General features: G+C 40.3%; 2 protein-coding genes across 4 annotated transcripts; one reads left to right on the top strand and one right to left on the bottom strand.

The window, feature by feature from the left end:
- Positions 1–524: 524 nt before the first annotated feature.
- Positions 525–4,064, bottom strand: pkia (cAMP-dependent protein kinase inhibitor alpha). Of its 2 annotated transcripts, none has more exons than XM_030099833.1 (3): positions 3,986–4,064; positions 2,065–2,245; positions 525–1,854 (listed from the first exon to the last, which is right to left on the bottom strand). In XM_030099833.1, exons 2-3 carry the CDS (start codon positions 2,213–2,215, stop codon positions 1,778–1,780), a joined length of 228 nt encoding a protein of 75 aa, XP_029955693.1. In that variant the 5' UTR covers positions 2,216–2,245; positions 3,986–4,064; the 3' UTR covers positions 525–1,777. The 2 variants fall into 2 exon arrangements, with proteins under 2 accessions (XP_029955693.1, XP_029955692.1); XM_030099832.1 differs by having other exon boundaries at positions 2,065–2,242; positions 3,986–4,029.
- A 2,429-nt stretch (positions 4,065–6,493) lies between these two features.
- On the top strand, positions 6,494–12,753 carry zc2hc1a (zinc finger, C2HC-type containing 1A). 2 transcript variants are annotated; one of them, XM_030099691.1, is made up of 10 exons: positions 6,494–6,584; positions 7,170–7,240; positions 7,668–7,784; positions 8,338–8,364; positions 9,517–9,658; positions 10,162–10,301; positions 10,440–10,545; positions 10,630–10,702; positions 10,892–10,996; positions 11,324–12,753. In XM_030099691.1, exons 1-10 carry the CDS (start codon positions 6,566–6,568, stop codon positions 11,457–11,459), a joined length of 936 nt encoding a protein of 311 aa, XP_029955551.1. In that variant the 5' UTR covers positions 6,494–6,565; the 3' UTR covers positions 11,460–12,753. The 2 variants fall into 2 exon arrangements, with proteins under 2 accessions (XP_029955551.1, XP_029955552.1); XM_030099692.1 differs by lacking the exon at positions 8,338–8,364 and having other exon boundaries at positions 11,324–12,752.
- The last annotated feature ends 15,139 nt before the right edge of the window (positions 12,754–27,892 follow it).

Below are 27,892 nucleotides of genomic sequence, written 5' to 3'. Positions count from 1 at the left end.
AATGCTTTGTCTTCCTTTGACCACTAGAGGGAGACAGAGTCACGCGTGGGGCTACATTCACTGTCCATATAATCATTTTAAAGATGACTTTTAGTCACAAACCAGGACTGACAAAGTGGAATGTGATGGCAGTAACTTTTCTTAGAACATAATGAACAGACTAAAGTGCCAAAATTGATGTGAAAAATAAAACACAAGCTTGAGATGCAAACTAACACACCAGCACGATGTTGTACAAACTCATCGGAAAACATTCAATGAACATTTTAAAGTGTTTCTTTGGATATAAAACAAGACATCATACAGCTGTAATATTGAAAAGGTTGATTTCCTTTTAATACAGACAGATTTATTTTAATTGAACAGTCAATACAGTCTATAAAAGGCAGTCATTACAAATTCAACAATAATTATTCTAACATGCCTCAACCGTGCACACCACTTATAAACATTTCTCCATAAATAAGACACTAGTGTTACCAGTGAGCGCTATCAGTCGTGCATTTTTTTAAACTCCAGGAGCGTTTATTTTTTGTCAGTGTCCATCACTATCTACATTATATTACATAAACACACATTGGGATGCTGCTGTATACATGACAGCACTTCAACTATTACACATTTTTAAAAGAGAATGTTTGAAAAAAAGTTAATTTGTGAATGAATATCTGGCTTATGCCTGCAATGGAGCACATCTGTGTACTGTATATGTGAAATAAAGCTCATGAATGCATTTATCGATCCATTGACAAAACCCTAATGATATGAACAGGACCCCAGGGGGTGCTACTGCGATGTGATGTGATCCACTACACCACTGTGCCACCATTGGAAGAACATTTCAAATGACTAAATAGCAATGCAAAATCCAAATCTAACCTGCATAGGCAGCTCGTAAGGTTTAAACTGCATAATTCCAAGCTAGGCCTGAAATGACCTGAAAGACTGTTTAGAAGAATTTTGCTCAATTTATGGATGTAGTGAAATTGCAAAGCAAGCCACACAAGTCCTTCTTTGTCTCACATCTAGGTTGTTATTGTGAGGCAGTGCAGATCAAACAACACCAGTCAAAACCTTCGCAATAAATGTAAGTTCTGTCTTGATTTGGTCTCTACATGACTAATCAATGCAATAATAAAGATGCATGACTGCATGCTGCTTTTCTTATCCTTAGTGATATTATACTTCGAAGAAAACAAAAACAATCTCAGTGTTCAGAGTGAATCGAGCAACCTCCAAAATTCAACAGAAGAAACAACATGGAGTATTTAGAGTAAACAAATAAATTAAAACTCAGCTGAGAGGCTGGAGAACAGTTGTGAGAACAGGTGTGAATGAAAGAAAAAAAGCAGATGTTCTGTGTCACTGAAGAGCTGCAGCCACATGAGTGTTCAGTTCAAGACAAAGGGAGGAAGGAAGACAAAAATTAATTCTGTTGGCGAAACTTAAGCCTAAAAAAGCCTTAAATGACCTCTTTTCCCTTATCTCCATCCCACTCAGAGCATTCGCCAGAGAAACGGAGCTGGCCTCAGGTGCTTACTCCATGTTGTGTTTACCAAACCTATTCTCTTATCTTACAGTGAAGAAGGGAAGGCAGCAAGGAAATAATACTTTTTTTTTTTAATGGAGGGTGGAGTACAGGAGGAGGGGGTGGTACTTTGGTTGCCATGGTGATGACTTCCTGATGTTAGGATGCTGATAGTGGAGGATCGTGATCATTCAGGGATGAAAAAGACGAGGCTCCCCGGCTTCATAAATGTCCGACACGCGGAGCCACTCAGCTGCCCTCAGCTTGAGCCTCCTCTTCTTTCGCCGGACAGTCTTGGCTTTTCTCGGGATCGTCTGCCTCGCCACCTGGCAGACAGCAGAGGGACGGGGGGGAGACAGTGAGTTTCATGCATAAGTTACAACTTGAGAAGTCGGTGACGCAAATGAAGCCGGGTGAATCAGCAAGCCAGTGACGTGGAACCGGTGGAGAATCATACGACTTGTTTGAAAATGATGACATTTTAATACAGGTATTGTATCACATGATGTGCAACAGTAACCCAGAATGTGTCTCACCTGATTTGTTGATGTCGAGCTGTGCCAGGCTCTGGGACAGGTCGGCGGGTTCCTGCACTCCCGGGGCTCCTGAGATTTCGTGGATGGCATTCCTGCGGCCGGATCGTCGAGACGCGATGAAGTCCTCATAGGTCGCCTCCACATCCGTCATCGCTGACACGCCTCACCATAGCACAGCCTGCTGACACAGGGCAGCACAAGCTTCCGAAGGCGTCCGCAGCGACACGCAGGCACGGACATAAATGGCTCTGTGCTGCAGTTTGATGTGAAATGCTGCTGGTCCCAAGTAGCCTGGCTCAGTGAACGTGCCAGGTGTTTACGATGACAAGAAGAAAGTGTCACAGTGGGCTGCCCAGGCGCTCGTTCAACACACCCCTCCCTCTTCTTATTTTATGACCTAATCCCTGATTAATCTATTTTAATCTCAGCCTACCAGCAACACGGAGGGGACAGAATCTGTAGAGGGACTGCTGAGAAAAGGAACATAAAAGGAGGATGCCACATAAGGAATGCAGCACAACAACAACAACAACAACAAAACACTGAATGGGGTAATTAGGCACAAAGGGAGAAAGTGTTTTCATCCCGAGACAAGTAAATACAAATGGGGCTGTGTTGCCAGAGAGATTTGGGTTAAACCCTCTGTTGACATTTTAACTGCATCAATCTGCTTGGATGAGGCTGCCCTTCAGCACTGAGCTGGTTCAGGCTTTGTCCCACCATTTTCATTAATTAAAACATGTCAATCTGCTTTTTTTAAGTTCTATATCAATTTTGAATATAGGTTATAAGTCTAATATTTTGATTTGTACAGTCAAAATCAAAGTTTTTCTAATAAATTACACACACACTCACACACCACCCAACTCATTGTTTTCAAAGGCAATATTACTAAAAACGATCTGAGCTTCCACATCCATGTGTGGCTCTTTAAAGTTGCACAAGCTGAGATTGACCGTGTCTATTTTTGGACGCCTCGACCGTCATCATCCTCACATTCGCTCGCACTCAGCTGCCATTCTCTAAATGGTGTCAAGATGGGCAAGACCCAACAGATGTTGTCTGTGTACAACTGTAAGACTGAACATGAGGAGATTCATAACATATGCCCTGCACGGTGCTTAAAACCAATGGTGAGTCTGTGACGATACCGAGTGCTCATTTATGATATAAGCATGAAGACCTGTACGATGGAAACAATAAACTTGCTGCAATTTCAAAACTGCTATGCAATTTTATTTGTAACTAAAACTGGCAGACTATTCCTGACAGGTGTTTCCTGTGCTCAGACTCGATAAAATATTGATTGACAGTTTACATAATTCAGTCACACTGTAGCACCCATGGAGTGGAACATCATCCCGGCTGTGTGTGAGTGTGTTTCATGCTCATGGAAAGGAGTGATTGTAAAATCCCCATGGGGTTTACTCCCATGTGGGGCCTTGAGCTCAGATGGCCTGAGCTAGAAACAAATGCTCCAATCACCAAACAGCACAAAAGGCCAGTGCACTTTGCCACTGACTAAAACATGAGGTCAGAGAGCTGATGAAGTGTGTGTGTTTGCTGTGGTGTGAAGCTGAAAATTAGAAGTGAGTGTAGCTGTGATAAGGGGGAGTACGGGAATCTCATGCCAGAGTTATTCTAGGTGGCCTGATCATAACAACACAATGTTTCTCTCATGCAGAAATATACAGACACATTGCACTCTCATACTCCTAAAGTACATGAAAAAAGAAGTTTTAAATATTGATTGGGAATAAAAATCGAACTGAAACAATAGTGGAGGATAAGCAGCATGCTCAAATTGAACAGCAACATGTCATCTGCTGACAAAGTTGTTATCAACGTTACACATGCAACAATTAGGTATGCATGCATTATGTGCCCCTCCTGGTGGACTGAAAATAGTGTGGTCAGGTACCTGTTTGAGCTTCAGAATATCAGCAGCAGGGGGGTCAGTCACATCAGCTCGAGCCTCCCCTCCTCCGCCTCTCTCTCCCATTGCGCTTCCAGACGAGGATCCGCTTCATCAAGCCAGACACTGCTTCAACTGCTTCCTGGAAGCATTTTCAACATAAAATCCTTTAAGGCTAACTGTCAGCACTTTTTTTTTTAATTCCTAAATGTAGCATCAATTGGTAACATTATTACACTGAAAATGTTGAAATTTATTGGTTCTCAAAGCACAATCTTAATATAATGCATTAATTCATTAATGCTGAATGATTTCTGAAGTTTCAATTAAGAAAAGGGAAATATCCTTTTCAGTGCAAAAGACACATGAATTCAGCAAGTAGATTGGAGTTTATGTTCGGAGATCACTAATCCGACTGATGATCTCTTCAGAAAGGGTAAGAAATGCTCTATTTTCTGAGGAACTGCTTGTCCTTTAACATCTGTTAGACAACATCTGTCAAATAATGAGATTTTAGTGTGCTGAGTGGTTGTAGTGAGACTGTGCAGTGCCTGGTCATTTGAGATTTCAGTTTTGTCAGGTCTATTAATTTTGAAAATCTTAAGTGTGCGGATTACACATATCTTTATAGTTACATCTGGTGTGTGTGTGTTTTTTTTTTTCCTAATTTGACGCAATTGACCATTGTCTCCGTGCGCCATCTTGTGGTAGACTCTGTCTATGAGCCTGGATTGATTTACAAATTCCAGTGCACAGCTGAATTAATCAATGAATGTCTTAGATATGAAAAACCTACGGTGGCCCAGAAGGACCAATGCCAGAAACGCAACCTGCAAAATCCACAATGTAACAGCAAAAACCACAACACAGTTACAAAGGCCACAACACACCAGCAAAAATGACAACACAACAGCAAAAAGCTGAGAAACAACAGCAAAAGGCCACAATGTAAATGTGCAGCATTCAGAAGAACATGATTTGTTTCTGGGGGATAATATTGTGACGACTATTTTGAATACTGGGAGTTTGTGAAATGTAAGTAAAACACTGCTGCTCAGTCATTGTGATTCAAGTCATTATGTAATTTCAGAAACTATTAATTATTGTCACTCTGTTGAAAATGTCACAATGTATGTGCTTTGCCATCCATTGTCTAGTTCTGTCAGATATTGTCCACCCGGAACAAAAGTTTGCACATACATTGTGACCTTTATATTTATGTTATGGATTTTTGCACTGTTGTTGCATTGGCCCTATGGGCTACTTTAAAAACCTACTAATTGTCTTTTTTTTTTTTTTTTCTATATTCATGTTTAAATCACAACATCACACACTGTACTTTTAAAGTATGATTATTGTTCTATTGGAGGCTTCATTAGAACAACTATTGGCTATGGGCTCATGTTGGCTATGGGCTGGTTTTGGGTGCGTGCGTGCGCGCGTGTGAGAATGACAGTGACATAGAGGACACTCTTGCTCAGAACAGCAATGTTGTTGTGAGGAGTACAGATATAGCCATTCAAAAAAAGAAGAAGAAGAAAAAAAAGAAACTAAACAAAACAAAAAAACGTGCGTTTTGTGGCCTCATAACATCTGGTCCTGAATTGGCCCATTCAGATAACACACGTTCTCAGTATGGGAAACTGAGATCCACTCGGTGTTTGCTCTGGGCAAGCAGTTTCCTCGGTCACTTGAACAAACGAAGACAGTGAGGGAGCGCGCACAGTGGAGTCATTGTATTGAACTCAGGATGACAGTCATCTGTAAATTAGGCTTGACCCTAAACAAGGCTGAAATGCAGGGCAAAGCCACCCACGAGTTTTTCTTTTAATCTTTTTGACAACAGAGACTATGCAAAAAGAAATTGTGCAAATGAACATTTAACATAATTTTAATTTTAGTAAGACTTTTTGATAAATAACATAACGGTCACAATGACCAATGAGGCGTCGTCCCACGCTCCACTTTTTTTCCTCACGCTCCACCTGCCTTTTAAAGAAGACACTGCGTTGACGTAATCACACTAACAACCAATCAAATACTTCGATGTTAGCACGCCGGGCGACACAATGCAAGCCCGTTGCTCTTGGTAAGCCAAAGACGAGTAAAGTCAAGATATCTACCCTCGCTCACACCCACTGAAAAACAACTGGACTCGAATTCAATATACAACGGTAAATAGGCAAAAAGAGGGACTGTACAGACTTTGAATAAAGTATGTATAAATATGAATAAAATTAATAAGTAATTTAAGCTATAATTTATGTGAGAATTCAAACCGGCTGAATATCATGGCTGTAATCAATAATGTAATTTCGAATCTGACAAAAAAAACAAGCAAACGAAAAAAAAATACAGTACCACCACTGGAATTGTATAAATAGACACCATACAATTTTATCTGAGAGTGTTATGACTGTAAACTGTAACATAAGCCCCCTTTGTCTCATGTTAAACAAACCCGGAAGTGAGACTGAGGGAACCTTCTCGTCTTCCCTGGCTACTTCTGTTTAATTCAAAACAAGAGCCGTATATCTATACAAGAGCAGCTTACGGGCTCTGTAGCATCAGACAAGGTATCACCTAATGATGGAAGAATTTGAAGGTGAGCGAAGTTAAAGTCTAGCGGTTTGTTCTGAAGGTTTTGTAGCACGGCCGAACAGGCAAGCCTCCGGGTTTTATTTCCCCTGAATAATCCCGCTGCTGTGGATTGGGAGCAGTTCTTTTGGGAGATTTAGCCCGAGTGAAAGGCCAAGGATGAGGCTATCCGCTCCCTGGCTCTGAATGGGTGTGATCACTGACCACAGGAGCGATCCTGTGCTAGCATGCTGCTAGTTTATCTCTTTTTTAATGAATGAATGAACTACATTAGGCTCCATAACGCTGGCTTAATGACAAACAGTCCAACGCCCTTTTGTTGTCCTCGTTTTACTTCCAAGTGGGCATCTTGCCATGGTGAACTGTTAGGAACGATTGATAGCAATACCCTGTAATATTAATGTTTAACAGGAATAGTTTGGATGTTGCGCCATAGCAATCTAATAAATACAATAAAATGAAAGCCCAACGAGGAATATATCATGCATCGAAAGGATTTTTCTCTTTTATTTTAGGAAACCAGTTGTGCTAAGGCAAAATCAACCCCACTGATGTTCTCTTTTATTCTCTATATAACTTGTTATTTTTGCAGATGACGCTCCTTCTGCTGAGGACCTGGTTCAATGTGACACCTGCAAAAGATGCTTTTTACCTAAAGTCCTGGTAATAAAGAACACTCATCTCTTATCTTTTAGTTTCCAACAAGCACGTTGTGACACAAAACTGCAGCGATGTGAAAGGAGAAGTAGATCTGCTCCAATCTTGCACTGTTTGCTGGATCAGCTGACTGAATGTCAGCTGTTTGGTTTGGTTTGGCCCATGGGCCTGTGTGAAGACTTCTTTATTGCAAAAAAAAATACTCTTTTAAACAGTGAAGCTGTGATTTTAAACCAATGTGTGACCAGAGTTACTTAGACTATGGAACGGCTGAGCAAATATAGGCTGCTGCGTTAAATAATTTGTACAAATTAAAATGTATTTTTAAGGCACCGTAGGTGTTGCTTAGAGCTCTAACAAACCTTAGAAGAAAACATGAAGATACATTCTTGATTTTGACAGGGTTTTTTTCTCAATATGTTCCCACTTACAGGATAAGCATTCCAAAATCTGTCAGAAATCTGCAGCTAAAAAGAGGAAGGTTTTCGACTCCAGCAGACAGAGAGCTGAAGGAACTGACATCTCCACACTTAAACCTATCAAACCAAAGGTAAGAAATCACTGTAGCTGGAGGACAGGCGTCTGGAACTAAAATCCCAGGAGGGTTCAGACGATTTTCTACCAGCTGGAAAAAAAAAATGCTTGGAGTCTGTCAGAAAACTTCATTATTTTGTCAGAATTTTACACATTTCTAAAAGTTTTCATGACATTGCTGTTCGCACATGATTGCCACAGAAAGTTGCTTTTTTTTTCTTTTTTTTTTAAACCAGTGCTTTCTTATTTCAAGCAATTTTAATTTTTGGCACATTATCAAATCCACCTGCGCAGCATTTATGCACGGTATAAACTTTCAGCAGACACAAGAGAGTTATTTACCACAGCACAGTACGCTCTTGTTTACAGTGCCTCTCACTAAGATCCTTTTGTATCAACAGACGCTATGGCATTATTGGTATAAAGGACCAATAATTTGTGCACCGTTAAGATTTTTTTAACAAAGAGAAAAACTTAATCTGTCATCTTTATTATTCCCTGTTAGACACTCAGTTCTTTGTGTTGAAAGTTCATTTTTCAAATGTAAACCACTTTCAATTGTATTTCAGTCACAAAGTTCAGCTGCTGCTGAGAAAGTAAGTTGATTTGTCTGCTCTTATTTGTCCTTCCCATGTACGTGATGTTTAATCTGATGAAGCCCAGGAGGCTTTTCCTTGCTGTCCTTGGCTTTATAAATACTAGTTTGTCTCTTTTTAAAGCATTGGCTTGAATAGTGTAGAGGTGTGTCAGTTCACACAGGTGATACTAGTCAATTAAAAGAAGCCTAATTCTTTTCCTGCTTAATTTCTTTAACTGATCACATTTCCTTTATGCTTCGCTTTCTGGCTGCGCTGTCGCAATAACCGTAAACCTGCTTTTGATTTAAATCACTATTTGAAAACTAATCTCAAAGGTACATCAAAATTGATTCATGTGTTTTTTTTTTCATCATCATAGAAATTGACATTAATTCCCAATGTTTTCACAGAGTTTCTTTAGGAGTCTTAGAATCTGTGGGTCGGTTATATTGTTACTTTATCAACACAGAAACATTGAGTAGATGCATAAAGTAAAGACATGTCCTAGTTTGGTAGATGAATTTGTCATACAGCCTGATGTGATTTGCATTAAAGTCACACGAATGAGCCCATGCGTTATGTTTAACCTCCCGCCACACAAAGAAATATATTACTTTGTATCTTGCTCTGTCATAACCTTATCCACAGCTTGATGATATGAACAGGACTATCCTCTAGATGTTATGTGAGTCTCGAGTTTATCGTTTTTGTCCAAGGCCATATAGATAATATGCCTAGAAATGTAGGTGACGATAGAAAATTGAGTCGTTTCCTCGAAATGATTTGTGTTTTCCCGATAAAGCGGCTTGATGAATTTATAGGTGGTAACTGTATCGGAGGGTCAGTAGGTCCATCACGGTGCCACAGGAACAGCCCAGTGAACCACTTTCGTCAGCTTTAGATAAAACTCATGCAGATACTGTTTTTTTTTCTCTTTTGTTCTATGAGTGCGGTACGTGAGAGTTGCAGTCCCTCAAACCAGGGATTCATTTCTTTTTTTTTTTTTTTAGGTTTTCATGCTGGTGTGAGAACACGTAACCATTTTAATTTGGAAGTTAGACATTTAGCACACTTCAGTTTTAAATGTCCACTGTACCGGTTTACTGAGAACTGAAAGCTTTAACAGCTCAGTCTGGGGTAACAACACATTCTCTGGTCTTGTCTCGCCAGGCAGAGCCTCCGAAAAAGCCTTCCAACTGGCGCAAGAAACACGAAGACTTCATCGCTACCATCAGAGCTGCCAAGAACATATCTCAGGTCATTAAGGACGGGGGGCCGCTGCCCCCACCTCCACCTCCGACTTATGACCCAGGTAGCCCATAATGTCTATTATGAGTTGAATTCTGTAGAAAAGGCATTGATTCTTTGCTGTCAGGCAGGTCTTGGTGGTTTACAGTAAATATAAAAATATCAAAGCCCCCAGTGTTGAGGAAAGGTCCACGCAGCTCCTATTCAGCAGCTGTGTTGGAGTTTGATGTTATGTAACGTTATGGAGTCACAAAGATATGCTCATGTCACGTGTTTGAGCTCATTACGACTCCCAGTCTGTTTTATGGAGGAATGCAGTGAATGTGTGTTCCGAGAAAAGTACGAGCCCTGAGAAAATCTGGACCAATCCGAAGAACGCAGTAGAGTCATCAGCATACAGTAAACTGCTTGTCGTTAGAGTCCAGTCGGTCCATCTGTTGTTGGGCCACCTTACTTTAGAATGTATGTTTTCAAACAAATATACTTTATATGTGTGAAAGAGTTGTCACTTTTGCAGATTTACTGAAGCTTTGGGCTATTTTTCCTCACTTCCTGGTTGGTCTTTAGATTATATCCAGTGTCCTTACTGTCAGCGGAGGTTCAACGAGAACGCAGCCGACAGACACATTAAGTTCTGCCAGGAGCAGCATGCTCGAATGCCCAGCAAGGGCAAGCAAGAGGTCAAGAAGCCGGCTGCTCGAACACAGGTACACACACACACACATACACACACGTACACACAGTGGTGGTGCACAGTCACAAAGTATTTAATCAAAGGAAGTGACTGATATGCCTGCATCTAGAAATATAAAGTCAGATTCAACCCTTTTTCTTGGGTGCTTTAGTACAAGGCCCCTGCTCCGGTGAAGAAGGCCAACACTCCTGCTGTGTCGACCATCCCCTCAGCGTCGTCTCGTCTGCCACAGAGATCAGGCCTGGGGCAGGCCACTGGTGAGACGGCAGCGCCATCGGGTTTAATGTGCTTCGCAGCGATCCGCCAGTCTGTCTGAAATCATCTCTTCTCTTGCATTCAAGGAATCCCCTCTAATAGACCCTCAGCAGGTCTGGTGAGGAATAATCCCTCTGGACTCATAAGTCCACCTTCAGGGTTAGTGCATACACACACACACACACACACACACACACACACACACACACACACACCAGTAGCTATTCCTGTGTTTCAGAACAAGGAACATGAATATTAAAGTGCTATTAACAGGTCTGTACCAGCTCAAATACATTTTTTTTAAAAAATTTATTTACGTATGTCTGTTCTCTCTCATTTCTCTCTCAGTGTGGGAAATAAGACCCGAGTAATGAGCTCCGGCTATGGCTCTGTGAGGAACAGTCAGTCTGGAATAGGACAAAACAAGAAGAGAGTGGACTCCTACGCATCAAGGTGAGAACAGAAAACCCTGAGCTCTCCTGCCCTCTTGTGGTCAGATGATGTATCACAGCTTTGGAAATTACAAGTTTCTGTTTTCTTTAGTTTTTTTTTTAAAGTCTATTCAGCGAATACTAATAAAATGATTGTAGTTGGTTTTTAAAATGCTTCATTCAAGTGAAAACCCCTTTTCCTTTATCATTGACTTCACACACTTGATTTCAGCTTCTTTAAAACCTGCATTTGAAATTGACATACTCTCTTTGTTCCATTCCTGTCTGAATGATTGCAATTTTAAGTCATTTATTGATTCTTTATTGTTTTTTTTTATTTCTTTTAAAGGAACAATGTTGATGGAAGGAGTGACGTTGGCAACGGCGAGACGAAGAGCAAGTTCTGCCACGCTTGTGGGACCAAGTTCCCCGTTGAATCTGCCAAATTCTGCTGCGAGTGCGGAGTCAGGAGGATGTGTATCTGACGGGCTCTGAAGACGGAGAGAGCAAAGGAAAGTAGGGATGCAGCAGTACACAAGTTACTATCGGAGGGTTTCACCAAAGCTAATAGGAACAAATAAAACATATCTGTCTTTATTTTCACGTGTGGGACTATAGTTTCCTGAAAGGTGTATGATTATCTGATAACTCTGTGGTGCTGGTGTTCCTCTTCTGAATGCTTTTGAGACTTCACGGTAGAAAGCTAAGAGCTAAAAACTGATGAATAACATTACATTTTGATGCAATCCTGCTAAGAAGTATTCAAATTCAAAGGGCAGCCCTCTGTGTTTTCACTTACACTGCTTTAAGAACTATTATCTTCGATATATGATTCATTTTGAATGAACCAGAGTGATAAGATACAGTGGCTTACATGTAAAATTTTGAGGGTTTAAAGTTATCAATGCTTGATATGCTTCTCTGTCTTTGCTGGACTCGCTCGCTGCACTTCCTGTACTGCTTTGGAGTGAGACACCGTAGAGCGTTTTGGCTTTCACAGCTGGTGCGAATGCATCCTGAACAACAAGTAGGATTTTATGGGTGAGGCTTGGCAGCAGCACAAAAAGATCCCGCTGCATCCACGGAGGGGATTAGAAGTGAGTACGACGAGGTATGGGGTCAAAAAGAGGTTCTGAAAACACGAGACGGGACAAATAGGAAAATCATGAATGGTGAATTGTCAGGTGGGTGGTGGAGCTCTGCATTTCAGTCCACGGCCCACCTTGTTCTGATTTGCATTCCTGAAACTCATCAGCCTCCACTTCCTCTTTCATTGAAGTGCAATATGATTGACTACTGAAGAAACTGTTTTTGTAATAGGAAAAAAAAAGGCTTAAATTTCTCCTTTACGCTCCGTTTTATGAGGGACCAGTCTGAACACTATATATCAGGTCACTGATCCATTTGAAGTTACTTTAGAGACAAATACATTTCCCTCATAGACCAATGTAGCATTTGCTCTTTCTTTTTTTTTTACTTTATTTTGTTTACATTAAGGTTAGTTATTTATTTTCATATTCCCCTTTTCCTCGACTGAATAAACAACGGCTTCACCTTTTCTGTAAAACTACAGAATGTGTTTTTAATTTGGTTGATATGAAAAAATCAAATGCACCTGATGTGTTGCCATAGTTATGTTTTCCAGACAGTGTTTTTGTTTTTTTTTTCCCTCTGGGCAGCATTCAGTGGATTACAATATTAAACACAAGTATGAAATGTGCCGTAAGATATTGACTGACCCGACTTTGGACACCCCCACATTTTCAGACGGTCATGCACTTAATGCCGTGTATATCCATCATCAATAAACTTGACTGAAACTATAAAGATATCTCTGGTTTTTTTTTTTGTTTTTTTTTTGGGGGGGGGTCATTCAGTTAAAAGAAGAACTAACACCCTCAGTGTACATATAAATATATTTGGAAAATGAGAAGTTGTATACATAGAGAAGCCAGGTTGCAGATTTTTGCTTTTTTTTTTTCATGCACATATATTTGCCATGTGAAAACAAATGTTGAGCATCGACTGACTCGGCTACAGTAGATTTTTGATACTCTCAAACCATGCAGGATCCATTAATCAAAGCGGCGACTGAACGTGCCTGGAAACATTCTCACCTGTATCCCGAGTACAAAAGGCTGTTTTACTGAACTCAGCCATCTGTGGCAAAACATGCTTTTAATCCTTCAACCGCACTCGATGATTGATGAACTCGGTTATCCAGTCGAGTATAAATGGTTTGTCACACGGCCTAAAACAACCCCACAGTCAGAAACACTGCACCCTCAGATGCACACGATAACAAGGATGGGCGGTAGTTGGAAAAGTGAAAGTAAAACTATTCCAGCACCTTTTATAATTCTTGCTTGTTCATGCTTGGCTGTCAGAACACACTGCAAGTAGCTGTCAGCAGCACGTTTTCCAAGCTAGTTTTTTGGAAAAATCCCGTATAGCTGCGCGAGACAAAAAATATTCTCCCACAACGTTTCCCGTTTTGAACGCAGCTTAAAATGTTAAGCCTTCATCGTGCCGTGTACCTTGAATATTCGTCAGCTTATTTATACCTGGTACTAAACAGTGTTTTTAGTAGAAGACAATATACTGGGGTAGAAAAAAAAAAAAAAAAAGCAATCTAGATTAATAGCTTCTTCTTGTGTAGCTTGGAAACATCAGAAAAGTAGTCAGTAGTCGTGCAGGACCGGACGGTCGGGCAAGAGAGAAATCACGGTTTCTGACAGGAAAGCTTAAATGATGTGGAAGCTTCTTCTTGCATAACTCCGCAAAGGAAAGAGGAGTTGAGCAAGTCCGTTCTGCTCGCCGCGGCGCTCGGTCTCAGCGGCCCGCTGCTCTCTGAGCGTTCAGGATCTCGAAGCATTCAGTCATGACAGCCATCATGGCCTCGGCTCTGCAGAGTTCTTTTGTCTCTCTCTGGTTCCTCCTCTCCTTATTCGCCCTCCGTCTTCTTGCTGTCATCCTCTTCTTTAACTTGGTGGTGATGCGTCCTTCTGTCTAGGCAATAAAAAAAGAAAGAAAACAACCTAATTATTATAGAGTTATTTATTACTGATGCACACTCACTTTGTTATACAAGGAAATGTGAGTCACTTCTCAGTCTGCCCGGGACAAATCAGAGTCCAGTTTTTCAACACCCTGATTATAATCATCGCACACTGCTCCATATCTCATAACCGAGGTAACTGCCACGCTTTAAAATTCAGTCTGGTGCGACGTTCCCTCTCCCCCAGCCGAAGAAATGCACCTCTGAAAAGGTTAATTCCTCCTAGTTTGAGGTGACCTTTTCACACATGCACCCGTTTTGAAAACAAGCACTGTGTTCAGTCTGACGTGTGAAAAATGCCAAATAAAAAAAGATAAAAAGTCACCTAAACAAAAGTTTCATAAACTGACTCCACTGGAATTAGAGGCAGCGCGATCGGTGAGACCTGGGGCTGGTTTACTTTATGACTCAGAGTTTAACAATGAACCTGAATCATCAGAACTAATGCTGATCCTGCACTGTCAAAAATGACTGAAAGGTGCTAAAGATCACAGAGTGTGACACGCTTTGATTTGAGATTTTGAAAATGAGATTAGTGTTTTCTAAAGAAAACTCTTGTCAACTTAAATCTAGCGGATAAACCGAACACTGACTTTTCTTTTGAAAGCAGCTACCTTTTTGTATGTTGCTCCAAATGAGCGGGAAAGTTCCAACTCCCCTGTTGGATTCTGCTTCCTTTCAGTGTGGAGTTTCTATGTTCTCCCTAAGCCTTCTTCTCTTTTTTTCAACTCTTCTGGCCATGTGCCACATTAAATTTATTATGTAGGCTGCAGTGCAAAGCCATAAGTGTAACAGGTGTGTCGGTTGTAGGTCACGCACTGACCGTAACTATTCTTAAGCATAAAGGGACTAAAGTGTTGTAAGGATGAAACTGCTGTGCAGAAGCATAAAGGATAACTATAAGAGTTTGGCCGTACTTGCTAACAACGGAATTTAGAGCACGAATGAACTGTCTGAGCATTTATTTGAATGCCAATAGTGACAATAGGAGTGTGTCATGTGATATCCACCTGACCAGTGGCTAAACTTAATTACTTAATTGGCAAAGTTTACAGTCTATCCATTTATTGACTGTCATATTTAAAGCTATGTCTGCGGTTGTGGTTTAGCCGACGACAAGCAGCAGCCGAAACTCAAAGTACATACAGTGTCTGGTATGTAACTGGTGTTATTATTTATTTATTTTTCTTACAATTTGAGAAAATGTCAGAAATCACATATTTCATAGAATACTGTATTCATTTCTAGCCTGAAATGATTGCTGGTTGTGAATCACTCTTTCTTGTGTTTCTTTTTCTTTTTTAACTTTGGCACTGCTGAGCACCAAATAAGAATGAATACACTGTCGAAGCTGACTGGCTGCGTACCCTGGCTGTGAGTCACCCATTACCTGGTAACCAAAAAAAAAAAAAAAAACACAGGGTGTCAAAGCAATGTGCTACAAGTTGTGCAGTGGATGTGTAACTTTTTTAGATCTTAGTCACTACGGTGTAGCCCCTTGATTTTGATCTGTAAACTACCAAAGGAAACATGCTGGTAAACCGCAAAGACTTACCGAGTCTTCTGGGCAGGAGCAGCGTATGGAGTTTAGGACAGATGTAATCACTCTGTCCAACTGGGGAAGCTTCAAGTGCTTCATTCTGCAGGTTAGTTTGAACAGGATGCTCACAAAGTCCTGCAGAGCAGAATATTTCACATGATGAGCTGATTTCTAACCGATTAAATATCAACAGACTATAGTCACCTCAATGAGTTTTGTCTGATGAATAATCAATAATACTCACTGTGTTGTTGCTTGAGGCGCAGCTTCGTAGTTTGAGTCTCAATTTTGGGCAGGATGAGTTTTTCAGCAAGGTGGTGACATTTTCTCTCTTAGGTGAATGAGAAAGACGAAAGTGAGTGACCGTTTTAGTACCACTGAAGAGTGTTATGTTTTTTGGTTTTTTTTAAGCAGCACAAGTTGTTCTAAGGTGATTTTGAGAATTCATTTCTTTGGTCCTATGATCAAATTATATGCTTCAAGTCAATTCAGGCAAAACCTTCCTTCATTTTAAAATTCAGATGTTCAGATTTGATTTTACTGCAGTTTCCAGCTGTTCCAAATAGCACCTTTAGATACTAAAGAAGACGGGCCAATCCAACCTGGATAATGCTTAATATCTGATACCTAATATTAGGTTACACCTCCAGCATCACTCCAGTTGTGTTCTAACTTGTCTGCTTCCTTTTACGGTGTTTTCACCTCCACCTTCGTGATTAGATTTCAAATGACAACTATGTAAATGTTGATGGATATTCCTGCACTCTTTCTCCTTTTTTTTAAATCATAGATGACACTATTTTAACTTGCTCATTGATAGAACAACAGTAAAAGACAATTTATTGCCCTTTCACACAGGAAGGTTAAAGTTAGAAACTTAATGTTTGTCTTACTTACTGAGTTGTCCAGGTCAATCCTCAGTAGTGGGTAATTTTCGGCGACCTGAGGGAGTCTTGAGCTGTTACAGGACAGAGATAGAGGTAGAAGCAGAAGAGCAAGGACACTGGTGCAGAGAAGAGTCTGACAGGTTGCAGTGTGAAGGACAGGGTGGAGGGAGCAGGGAGGAGAGGTCAGCCGCATAATGCAAACTCCATCATCAAACAGTCCATTCAATTCATTCATCTTTTAAATCGCTTTGTCCAATGATCAGGGGGCCCTTGGGCCAATTCCAGACTTCTGGCTATGACCAAAAGCAGGATACATTCTCATTTGGTTGCCAATTCAGCACCAAGCAAACAGAAACACACACACACAGTCACACATACATGGAATTTTACAACTGCAAATTAACCTAATGCGTGTTTTTGCATTGTGGGAAGAAACTAGAATACCTGCTCCATGAATTACAAAATCTAATATAAATTGATTGATTTATTTACTATTTTTGGCATTGATCGTGCCAAAAACAACACAATCACCACAAGGTTTTATGAAAAAAAAAAAAAAAAAAACTCCTCTACTTGTGCAAGCACAGGCCAGGGTGGAAAAACTCCCCTTTAACAGGAAGAAACCTCTGCAGAACCAGGCTCAGAGGTGGAGGATCTCTGCTGTTCCGGTTGGGGTTAGAGATAGGACAGACAGCAACAAGCTGATTGTCATAACAAACACACTGCAGTGTTTCTTCACCAGATTTCAAATCTACAGAACAAGTTAGAAAATGTTCTCACAGTGATCTGACTCTTTCTTCATATCTAACTCAATCTGAAACCTTTCTGCTGCAGGGGGGTCAGTGTTATTTTGAAAAATAAGTTACCTGTTGAAACTGCAGCTGATGTCTAAGTCTTTAAACATGATAAACGGACTGATAATTCATGTTAAAGGCATCAAAAGTTGACTGAGATCATTGTTTTATTTGAGCTTTAAGAGACTAACTCCCTGCCATGTATTAAAAATACAAATATCCAATTAATAACTTTATAAAACAAATGTAAAACAAAACTGAAAAACTGAAACTGTCTTTCTTGATCTATATATATATATTTTAATCTACCAGTGTTTACTGTGAAGTCTTGTAAAATGTGTGTTTGTGGCAGCGCGTGAATCGTCCCGTCTGCTCTGAACTGAGGAAACCTTCCAGGGAATCCGACGCAGCCCCGCGGCTCCGCCAGTTCCTGGAATCGGGAGGCCAATTCCCGTAAATCCTGGAGCTTTTTCAGTTTCCTTCTGACGGGCAGGGAAGTTAATCGCACGGAATTCCCCCGGCTTGGAACCAACTCTTTGCAGTCTCGCACAGAGAAGCAGTCGCTCGGCGGAGCCAGACGCGCGTAGTCTCCCGGTAAGTTTACGCCCTGCCGCCTCTTTATATCACACACTAATTGTATTTTTTTTTTTTGCATGATTTGTTAGTTCAGAATTCCCCACACTACCACACTCAACTGATTTTGTTGATAAAATGTGACTTGATTCAGTGCGTCGCCACTTATTCGGGGTCATTTGAATGAGTCCGCGCGCAGCGCGCGCTTCATTTTACTCACCATTGGTCATTCTTCAATTATGTTCACCAAGGGCTCGAGCTGGAAACGGGCAGTATCGGGTAGGCCTCCATTGTTGCGCGGATGCTTAACTCGTGCGGGTTTTTGCAGCGTGGAAAACGCGAGCAGTCCTCTCACCATCCCCGTGCGCTGCGGCGGCTTCGGGAACGCGCTCCTTTCCCACGTCCTCCTGACTCACGCAGCTCTGGAGTCGCGGCATGTGACCTGACTTCCGTCCTCACTGCCAGGTTTCACTTCACTGCCTGATGGATCGACGTGCGGAGAAAGTTAGGGTTCGCCCACCGAGCTTGAATAACCTAAACGACATCTCCAGTTTTGCTGTGACGGGTGGAGGTGGAGGTGGAGGTGGAGGTGGAGGTGGAGGTGCTGCGCATCCGGAGAGTGTGTTTCCATGTTTCCATGTTTCCATGCAGCTGCAGAGTCCTGCGAGATAATGGACTGGATGTTTGGTTGGAGCAAAAACAAACTCACAGGAGATCCATGAGCGTCTTCTGCCTCAAACACAACAGTGGCAACACTGTAAACAAGTCATATCCTAAGGGTCAAATGTCACGCTTCTCCACGCAGACCCACACCTTCAACACCTCCTCGTTCATTCATCTGGAGACTATCTCAAACCTGTCCTTCACGCAGGAAGCATGTGTATGGGAATTCTACTCCCTAGCTCATAATGTTATCTCTGTTAATGTGAGAGGATGATTTGTTTTCAGCTGCAGACTCAAACAATCTTTTAGGCCCAGATTTTGAATTCACTCCAGTTTAACCAGTTCACACTGCTTAAAGCATCCCTAACTTTCTATTTATTACAGTCAGTCATTTGTTAAGGAGCTATACAGCTGTATAAAAGTACATGAATGTCAGGTTTTGGTTTGATGTTTTTTAGTGATTCTTATGCAGAAAGTTTAATTTAAGGAAAGAGGCAGCACAACGTTCATAAACAGTAAGAATAATCACAGTACGACAGCGGTCCAGGCCTGGTTAGTCAGCACGTACCGTATCCCCGTGTACGAGGTCTGAAGGTATAACACTTGAGATACGAGGTGTTTGTAATAATCATGGGCTTCAACTTCCCCATACTATTATCATTTCAGGTTTTGCATATTTTATGTTTCGTAATTGATTACATTATCTGTTGCATTCTGGTTGTCTGAAATAAAAGTGGAATTGTGGATTAAACATAACTACGTAATGAGTTTTTGGCATGAAGATCACAGCCTGCAAATAAACAATTGAATCTTTAGATAATGTATCTTCACACTGTTTCAATAAGACGAGTGTGCTGTAGGAGTTAAAAAGAAAAATCTGACAACAGATGATTTTGTCCATGAAATACTCTCTCAGTCATTTGTTAGCTTGCATTAACACGACGCAGTCTGCTAATTCTGTGTGTAGCCATGGCTCCCTTATACATGTTTCCATGCACGCTGCTGTATTTGTTCACGCTGCAGGTTTTCCGAGCTTTATGTGACAACATGAACAAGTGCTGGCATGTATACTTTAGATTTCTTTTTCAACTTAGTTATATGCTATGATTTCTCCTTAATTCCACAATATTTGTTCAAAAGTGTCATAAAACACTAGAACTGTCACACTGGATTTATTCTTTTCATATTTTACCACAGATTTCCGCTCATCATGCCACTGAATTTGGTGCTTTGTAGTTACTCATGAGATTAGGGCCTTTTTTTTTTTCCTTTTTCAAGATCCACGGAGGTGTGTCACTTCTAACCTATACCTGTATGACATGTTTGATTAGTATACGTGTCCCCAAGGAGTGTATAATAATGACAGCACGGCGAATGACCTACATTCCCATCGCTTTTTGTTTACAGCTGAAGAATTGATACTAGGAGTGAAAAAACATAAATTTTACTGATCCAGTTAAGACAATTAGTGTTTGCTTCTGAGTGTAATTCACAAAATTCAGAATTACATTAAAGTTTCTAAAACTGAGACTTCTTCAGTTTGTTTTCTGCAGCAGCCATTACTGTCATTGAACTGATTCATCTGCTCCGGATTGCCGAGCCACCATGGAAATAATCATAGCAATGCCTCCATGGATCAAATAAACAGGGTGTGAATGAGCGCAGTGGTAATGAGGCAACAGGCTGGTGTTTAATTGGGCAAGTGCTGTGGGGTTTTTGTTTATGACAGAGAATCAGGAATGCGGCACATGGCTCTGTTGTTTTGCCGATTTTACGTTTTTCTTTGTCAGTCAAGTATGAAGATACCTTTTCCCAGTCCGGCTGCAAATTCTATATTTCCTTCACATATGAAATGTTTACGAAAAGTTTAATTTGTGGAAGTCCAGTAAACATTGTTTTCTTAAATACACGGTTTGCAGTCTTTATTAACCCTCTTTTATCTTGACAGATTTTTTTTTTTAGTGTAACATTAATTTTAATTTTGATGTATGCGATGAAATTTCTGATTTGCAAAATGCAGAGAGTTGACCCAGATCTTTAAAATGACCCACTTAACCTCCTCTCACTAGATCTAAAGCTGAGTGAGAGGGATTTAGCGGTAATACCACATCCAACACTTTGTGTCGGAAGAATTAAGATTGATTGCAAATGTCCACAGATAAAGTGATGTATCAGCAACAGGTGACAAGGCCAAGAAACTCTTCTTTGTGTATTTGTTTTAATAGTTTTCACAATAAAGGAACATATATATATATATATATATATATATATATATATATATATATATATATATATATATATATATATATGTATGTATATATCCACAATAGTTGATGGTATTACACAAAACAGTATGTACAGATTTTCAGAGGTTTTTAACGTGTGACAAACAGGGCGTGGGACGTAGAATAACAACAGCAACAAAAAAAGCTGTCAGCTTTCAGACAGTAGTTTGAGGCAATGTTGCCAGATTTTAATAAACATTTCCTCCTTATCAGCCATGATTCTCTCCAGATGCAACACACTCCAGGGCCCTGACAGACTTCCAAGATTCTAAAATTAGTTTTCCTGTTAACAACCTTGAGAGAGAAATAGCCCTGGCCTCTTACAGATTGACCAATAAAGTCTTAACTAGACTTCATAAAGTTGCTGATCCCATAACAGTTAGTTTTATTGAATGTTAAAATGATCGCGTCAGTATTGTATACTGCCCATCTCTGAGAGAGCAATGGTGTAATTGAACTTGGAATACAACCCTGGTTGCTGAAATACATAATGTCTCTTGAGTAAAAATAGTTTTACCATACATCTCTGCTGCTAAACAGCACTGAGCATTTATAAGACAGGACCAAACGCAGCAGACAGCAGGGTAACTTAATGGTTAATGAAAATGTTTTTGCATAAATTGGATCTGTAATTCTTTCATTTCATTTAAAAAGACAGTTTCTGCTACCCGATCAAGATTAGGTTTGTCGGGTGTATGCAGTTGTAATTCATTCAGAGGTTCCAGATAATTGCACTTTTTTAACACTATGGATCCCTCAAATATTTATTATAATGATTTTTAAAATTGTGATTATTTTCTTTATTTGATTTTTTTTTAAATCCCTTGGAATTTTGGCTTAGAGAGTCAGATGTGAGCTTATGTCGAGGATTTATTGATTTGTTTACCAAGCTAACAAAAGCGATTTTTTACTTTAGTATCTGTCAGTATCTGCCAAATGATAACTGATGATTCACAATTGTGAGATTGTGGAAGTGAATATATTTAGTGTTATGCTAAAGAAAATTTTGTGCTTGATAAAAATAGAATATTGATTGATGATTTCTAAACATTTGGATCAAGTGCCCCTACCAACCCCCCCCCCCCCCCCCCCCCCCCCCCCACACACACACACACACACACACACACACACACACACACACACTTATGAATATAAATGACCCTGAAAATGAACACATTAAAAGACTGTCCGACTGAAGAGGTTCCATTACTTAGTAGTTGGGAGTGAATGTCTCATAAAAACCGATACCATACACCCACTCTGGAATGAGTCTTCAGATGCGGCACCAACCGTTACACCACCAAGACAATATTCACAAACTCCAAATGTCGCAATCTACCTCAACATCCTGCAGGAAACGATAGCTGTGGGAACAGGGTTTAGAGATAAAATCAAGTTATCCTGGTTACATTACACTTCAAAGCAAAACAAAATAACCAGTCTGACTCCAGACCAACGATGAGGACAGTGACGTTCCCTCTGAATCTAACAGCTGATAAGACTATAGATGTATTCTGCAATGCATGCATCCCCACATACATATATATAAAAGTCAGATGAGAACAGCGTGTATTCAGACTCAGCGGTTTGTGCCGGTTCTGCGGTGTCACGTTGCCCAGATGATGCGTATGATGCACTTGAACGACCCTGGATCAAGACGACCAAACAGATAACTCCTATCAGTGGCCCGGTTTACATGGGTTTTTGTTTCAATTCAGTTGAAAACTACTGTATGAAAAGCATCTGTTTACATGGGCGCTAAATAAAATGATTGATGCTCCATCTTCGTATACATTGGCCCCAGTTTTAATGGATTATACAGTATCATGTTCAACATGTCATGGAGGACGACACTGACGAGTGTTTGGAGTACAGCCAAAGTGTTGGTCGGCCTGAAGGGCACGGCAAGGTGCTCATAATGTCTGCTGGGAGTATTAAATACTGTTTTTCACTCATCTCCCTCTCAAGAATGTGGCTCCCTGGACGAGTTGGAAAACAAGAGTGGGAGTTTATGCCAGTTCTTAACAGTAATGTTGTTGAGACCCCGCTGGTCGATGCGCGTCTTTTTTCTGGAAAAAAGAACTCCAGCTGCACCGACCCCAGCTTGAGCTGTTTGGCGAGGAACTGGCGCATCAAGTCAGCATCAGCCCTGCAGTCAGTGACCAAACTGTTCTTAATTTGTCCTTTGGACAGCTTTACCTGCCGCTATTGGAAGATATCAGGTCAGAGAACTACGTAAAACAAATGTGCATCATGAATAATTTGCCTGCAGAGTTGTTCTGATACTGGTACAGGCTATGAGAACTCACCCCTCTCCTCTCCAGGTTTGGAATTCTCTGCGGTGTACTCGAAACACAGACGCTTCCCTATTGCATTGCAGTAAAACTTGTTTTGAATTGATCCGTCTCAGTATCCTGACATTTTCTGTTTGCTTTGCCTCCACGACATTTGTGAAATATACTGTAATATTTACACCGACTCCAATTTTTCAGAGAATTCTCTTGTGGACTCTGGATAGTTCTGGTAGCCCTCAAACTTTTAGTGTGTTGCATTATGTACTTTGCTAAACTTCCTGAAAGATGTCTCCCTTTCTGAGTGCGAAGCAGCAATCCTGTAAATCCTACCTGTTAGAAGGAACTGACATGAACTTGAAGTGTTTTTACTCTTTGGGTTCATTTCAGTGCCAGTAACAGCTCCAGCCAACATCATCACATCTGGGACATAAAATGAACTTGGCAGCTTAAGGAACAGATATTTGATTCATGTCTGAGTGTACATCTGGCTCAAACATAATTTACTGTCTTCTCTCTTACTGCTGCAGTTAAAATTAAAAGCAAAGTTTTCTTGTTGACGTTCCAGTCATTTATCCAAAGCCAGTTTCGCTGGTGCGGCTCTGAGTGAGCTTAAATGAAACGCAGACTTGTTTTGGTTTCTGCACTCCAATATATTATTCACCTGAGATATTATATCCTAATCCAAACAGGTGGGAGGGAGCAGGAACATCTGCAGCGGAGGCTCGGAGGCTCATGGAGAATTTATAGCAGCAGAATAGAGCGAACACAGCAGTAATTCAAATTTATAATAAACAACACGCACCACCTGTGTGGCATATAGGAACTTTCTCAGTGAACTGAAGATTTTCATTTCTACTGGCGCAGCTAGAGTAAAACATTCAGTCAAATGTAAAACAACAGGTATGAAGCGATGTCCGACGTGTGTGTGTGTTTATGTTACAGTGCTGGAATCACCCACTGCCAGGAAGTGCTGCATCATGGGACTCTGAAAGTGAGCAGGGTAACCAAGACAGACGACAAGCGCGATGATGATTTTCCACAGCAAGATTCATCTTGTTTCCTTGTTCTCTGTGATTCACTTTCTAACTATGTGTGGGATTCACCGAGACGCAACACATCCGAAGTGCTTTGAATTGTTGAAGTTCTTTCATTTTTACGTTGGTTTTAGACATCAAATGTGCAAAGAAATGCATTTAACAAGTCAGATTACCTTTATGTATGAAGGTTTGTGCTGTGTAATGAAGGGAGTGGAGACGTTTCTGCTGTACAGCATGTTGTATTATCTTTCCAGGCTTCACTTTACGTCAGCATACATGATAGACCCAATATCTGACTCAGGCATTTACTGCAAATTATATAACAAGCCATTGCTTGTTGGTCAAATTCTATCAAAACTGGACTGGAGTTTAATTTTTCCAGTTGCTTGCTGATCACATTTGTAGTACTGAAAAATTTAGATGTTTGTTTTGCACTTTTGCAAAGAAAAAAAAAGAAGATAAGGCATAAGTAAATAAATGACTTATAGATACATTTTGTCCATCATGGAAAGGGAATAAAACATAGATCTTGCTATCATACATATACCAAAGTATTCTACAAAAACAATATGATTTTAATACATCAATATAAATATTAATACAGTTACACACCCTTGAAATATATACATCAATATACACATTTATAAACAACTATATTGTGATATGAATACAAATGTAAAGACATACCAATGTGTAATATAGAAAAAATTTTTTTTTTTCTTTTAATATATTCATGCACAAAGTTCAATATTATACAGTAAATACCGCAATGTTAAAAAAAAATAGAAATAGCAAGACAGTGGAATATAAACACGGGCCATCACACATAATCTAAGTCCCAGTCCAAACATTTTTCACTGAGGGCCACATATAGAATAGAATAAATGAGGTTGAATTTGTAATAAAAACAAAACAAAGCTGAATGGCATGGTATGAAATAGAGGTTATGTGTATCACTGAAATGCTGTTGAATTCATTCAAAAGCATCAGCTCTCGTGAGCTGGCTTTGTTGCTGCTTGGACGTTGTCTTGCTTCCACATTCAGTCTGATGAAATTGTGATCTTTGGAATTTTACAATCCCGTAAAATGGACAAACCCTCTGCTTTTATTCAGTCCATTTATATAACAAGAACCCCTCTTCTAAAAATCCTGCAGCTGAGTTAAATTATTTAAAAGACTTTCACTTTTAGAAAACAGCGTTTGAGTTCAATTAGACCTGACCTTGGTTTTCCTGAGACTAAACAAAAAGGCATCGGCTGGATGCTGAGAACAGCTGCTAATGTCACACGCGCTTGGTAGAAAGTTTTCTTTGAGAGAAACAGTAGTGTGTTGTAGAAAAACACAGGAATCTATTACATATTCATTTATATAAAGCTCTCAGACGTGGGATTTGTGCTGACATTTTCTGTGCTTGATTGTTGAAAGTACTTTGACAGATTTGTTTTTGCATTTTTAGGAGAAAACACTGTAACCTGCTAAATATGAAAAAAAAAAAGAAATAAAAATTACCACTTTGTTGATGCATGTATTTTGCCATTACTGCATCAACTCGAACCCTTTGTGTGTGTGTGTGTGTGTGTGTGTGTGTGTGTGCGCGTTCTTGTATTTCTATCCTTGTTGGGGCCAAATGTCCCCACAAGGATAGCAAAACGTGGAACGACGTGCCTTGTGGTGACCTTTTTCCGGTCCTAAGTAGGAGAAACAGTGTTTTCTTGACCATGTTGTTGTTACTGAAAAAAGTAAAAGTGCAAAAACATTTCTTTAGGGTTAGGCTTTGTTGTGGTGTGGGTTAGGGTTAGGGTAAGGGTCAGGGTTAGGGGCTAGACATGAATGGGAGTCAATGGACGGTCCCCACAAGGATAGAAATACAAGACTGTGCGTGTGTGTGTGTGTGTGTGTTTTATACGTACTGTATTTTTAACCCAATTCCTCTCAAGGACTATAAAACTACCTTTGACCTTTGATCATGTGTCGCAGAGGCCGTTCTGCCATCTTTTCTCTTTTCGTGGTGAAGCAGAGGAAACCAGGGATTATTAACCTACAACACATACCATTTGTGTATTCTGATGCCACCACACTAATGTTTTGTTCTCTCTTCAGAGACAAAATAAAATGTGCACATTCAAACTTTCTTGCATGTGCCGGTGCGCTCCAGGCACGTGTCTGGGCACATGGCATGGATTTAATAGGGATTCAGTGTCCAATCCACTGCGACTTTCAGTTAGCCTTAACTTTCAGATAACATTTACATAATTCCTATATTAGTTTATCAATCATTAAAAGTGAACGGAGGATTATTGCCCCCATAACAGCAGAGCAAACGTATTTAGGATCACCATTTTGAAATAATAAACCTGCAGATACTCTGCACAGCTTCGCTGTGACACAGAGATGGGGGTGTGGCTTTGAACCACATACTGGAATATATTATTGCCTAATATTCTTGAAAGATAACAACTGTATTGGAATCATTTCTTGTAAATGGTGTTGCAACACATATTGTGAATGGGAACTATTTTTTTTTTCGACCGAGTATTTGGGTGTGAATGAAGAAAAACGTGCAAAATAGAATATGAATTAAAGTACCATTTATTGAACTGCACACAAACTTCACAATTATTTGCTTTAATTTTTGTTTTTCAGTGCTTTCATCTTCACTTTTTATACAATGAATGTATTTTCATCCTTCATGTGTGAATGGAAATCTGAGCTTGTTGGTTGGCACTGTTGGTTTATACACATGCATGTGGTTAATTCTGTCATCTGTGTGCCGTGAATAAAACTGAGTTAAATGATGGTTTATGAGTGAAGTTATGTATTTAATGTATATTACGGGATTACTTCTATGTACTAAAATGAAAGGCTTCTTTTGAGGAACTTGCAATTTTGATTAGGAAACGCTAAAAAGGAGTCATTTCCTTTTCCTTCTACAACCGTCTTGCACACGGCGTTAGTTCCAAAAATAAATATGCCGTTTCTGATGTGAACTATCGCAGACAGAAGTTGTTGCACAGCAGAAGTGCACAGCCTCGATTATTTAATGGTGAATGGGAAAGAGTTTGATTCCATGTTTTTTTATGAGCTTTGTGGATAATGGGTCCTAAGCAAGAGTTAGAAAGACGAGGCCTTATTTTACTATTCACTTTATTTACTTTAAAAATATATTAAGGTGTTGATGATGGTGGATTGATCTGGTATATTTCCTGCTGCCTCTTCAGAGTGCTTACTGCTGTGGTGGCTCCTGGTTCTTCATCGCTTTGGCTTCACTCCTGTGTTCAGCTCCCACTTCGCTTCCAGTCGCCAAGCCATTGGCAGAGAAAGCTCTGTGGGCTCATCTGCTGGGGGAACCCATCCATCTAGCCGTCGCGTGAACCCACTTTATCCAGGGCAGGGTCGTGCGGGCTGGAGTCTGTCCCAGATAACACCGAGAGGAAGGAAGGGAGGGAGCACCCGGTACAGGTCTGCCAGCCCATCGCAGGACTCAGCGCAGAGGAACAGACCACTGACCACCCACACGACCCTTCAGGCAGTTTGGACTTCACTCAGCAGGCAGGCTATGTGGACAAGCTTGTTGGGGATTTTTGATTTCTGTTGTAGGAAGCCATAATTTTCACTGGAAATCCATGCAGGCACATGGATAACATGCAAACTCCACACAGAAAACCCTCTTTGCTCTCTTCACTTTCTTTCAATGTCTTGTTTCAGTTGCAAAAAATATGTTTTGTGTGTACGGCCAATGACTAAATAAAAGTTGGTTTAATCTTCTGAAGCGTGTTTCATTATTTCT

The sequence above is a fragment of the Salarias fasciatus genome, chromosome 9 (assembly GCF_902148845.1).
Source record: "Salarias fasciatus chromosome 9, fSalaFa1.1, whole genome shotgun sequence".
NCBI classification, from domain to species: domain Eukaryota; kingdom Metazoa; phylum Chordata; class Actinopteri; order Blenniiformes; family Blenniidae; genus Salarias; species Salarias fasciatus.
The sequence above is the reverse complement of the archived record's forward strand: the minus strand, read 5'-3'. Positions and strand labels throughout refer to the sequence as shown.

Excerpts from the sequence above, each read along its gene's own strand:
- pkia (XM_030099833.1), bottom strand. The coding sequence starts at position 2,215 with ATGACGGATGTGGAGGCGACCTATGAGGACTTCATCGCGTCTCGACGA. Across the intron at positions 1,855-2,064 it reads GCTCGACATCAACAAATCAG|GTGGCGAGGCAGACGATCCC; the intron begins GTGAGACACATT and ends GCTGTCTGCCAG.
- zc2hc1a (XM_030099691.1), top strand. Across the intron at positions 7,241-7,667 it reads GCTTTTTACCTAAAGTCCTG|GATAAGCATTCCAAAATCTG; the intron begins GTAATAAAGAAC and ends TCCCACTTACAG. Across the intron at positions 10,302-10,439 it reads AGCCGGCTGCTCGAACACAG|TACAAGGCCCCTGCTCCGGT; the intron begins GTACACACACAC and ends TGGGTGCTTTAG.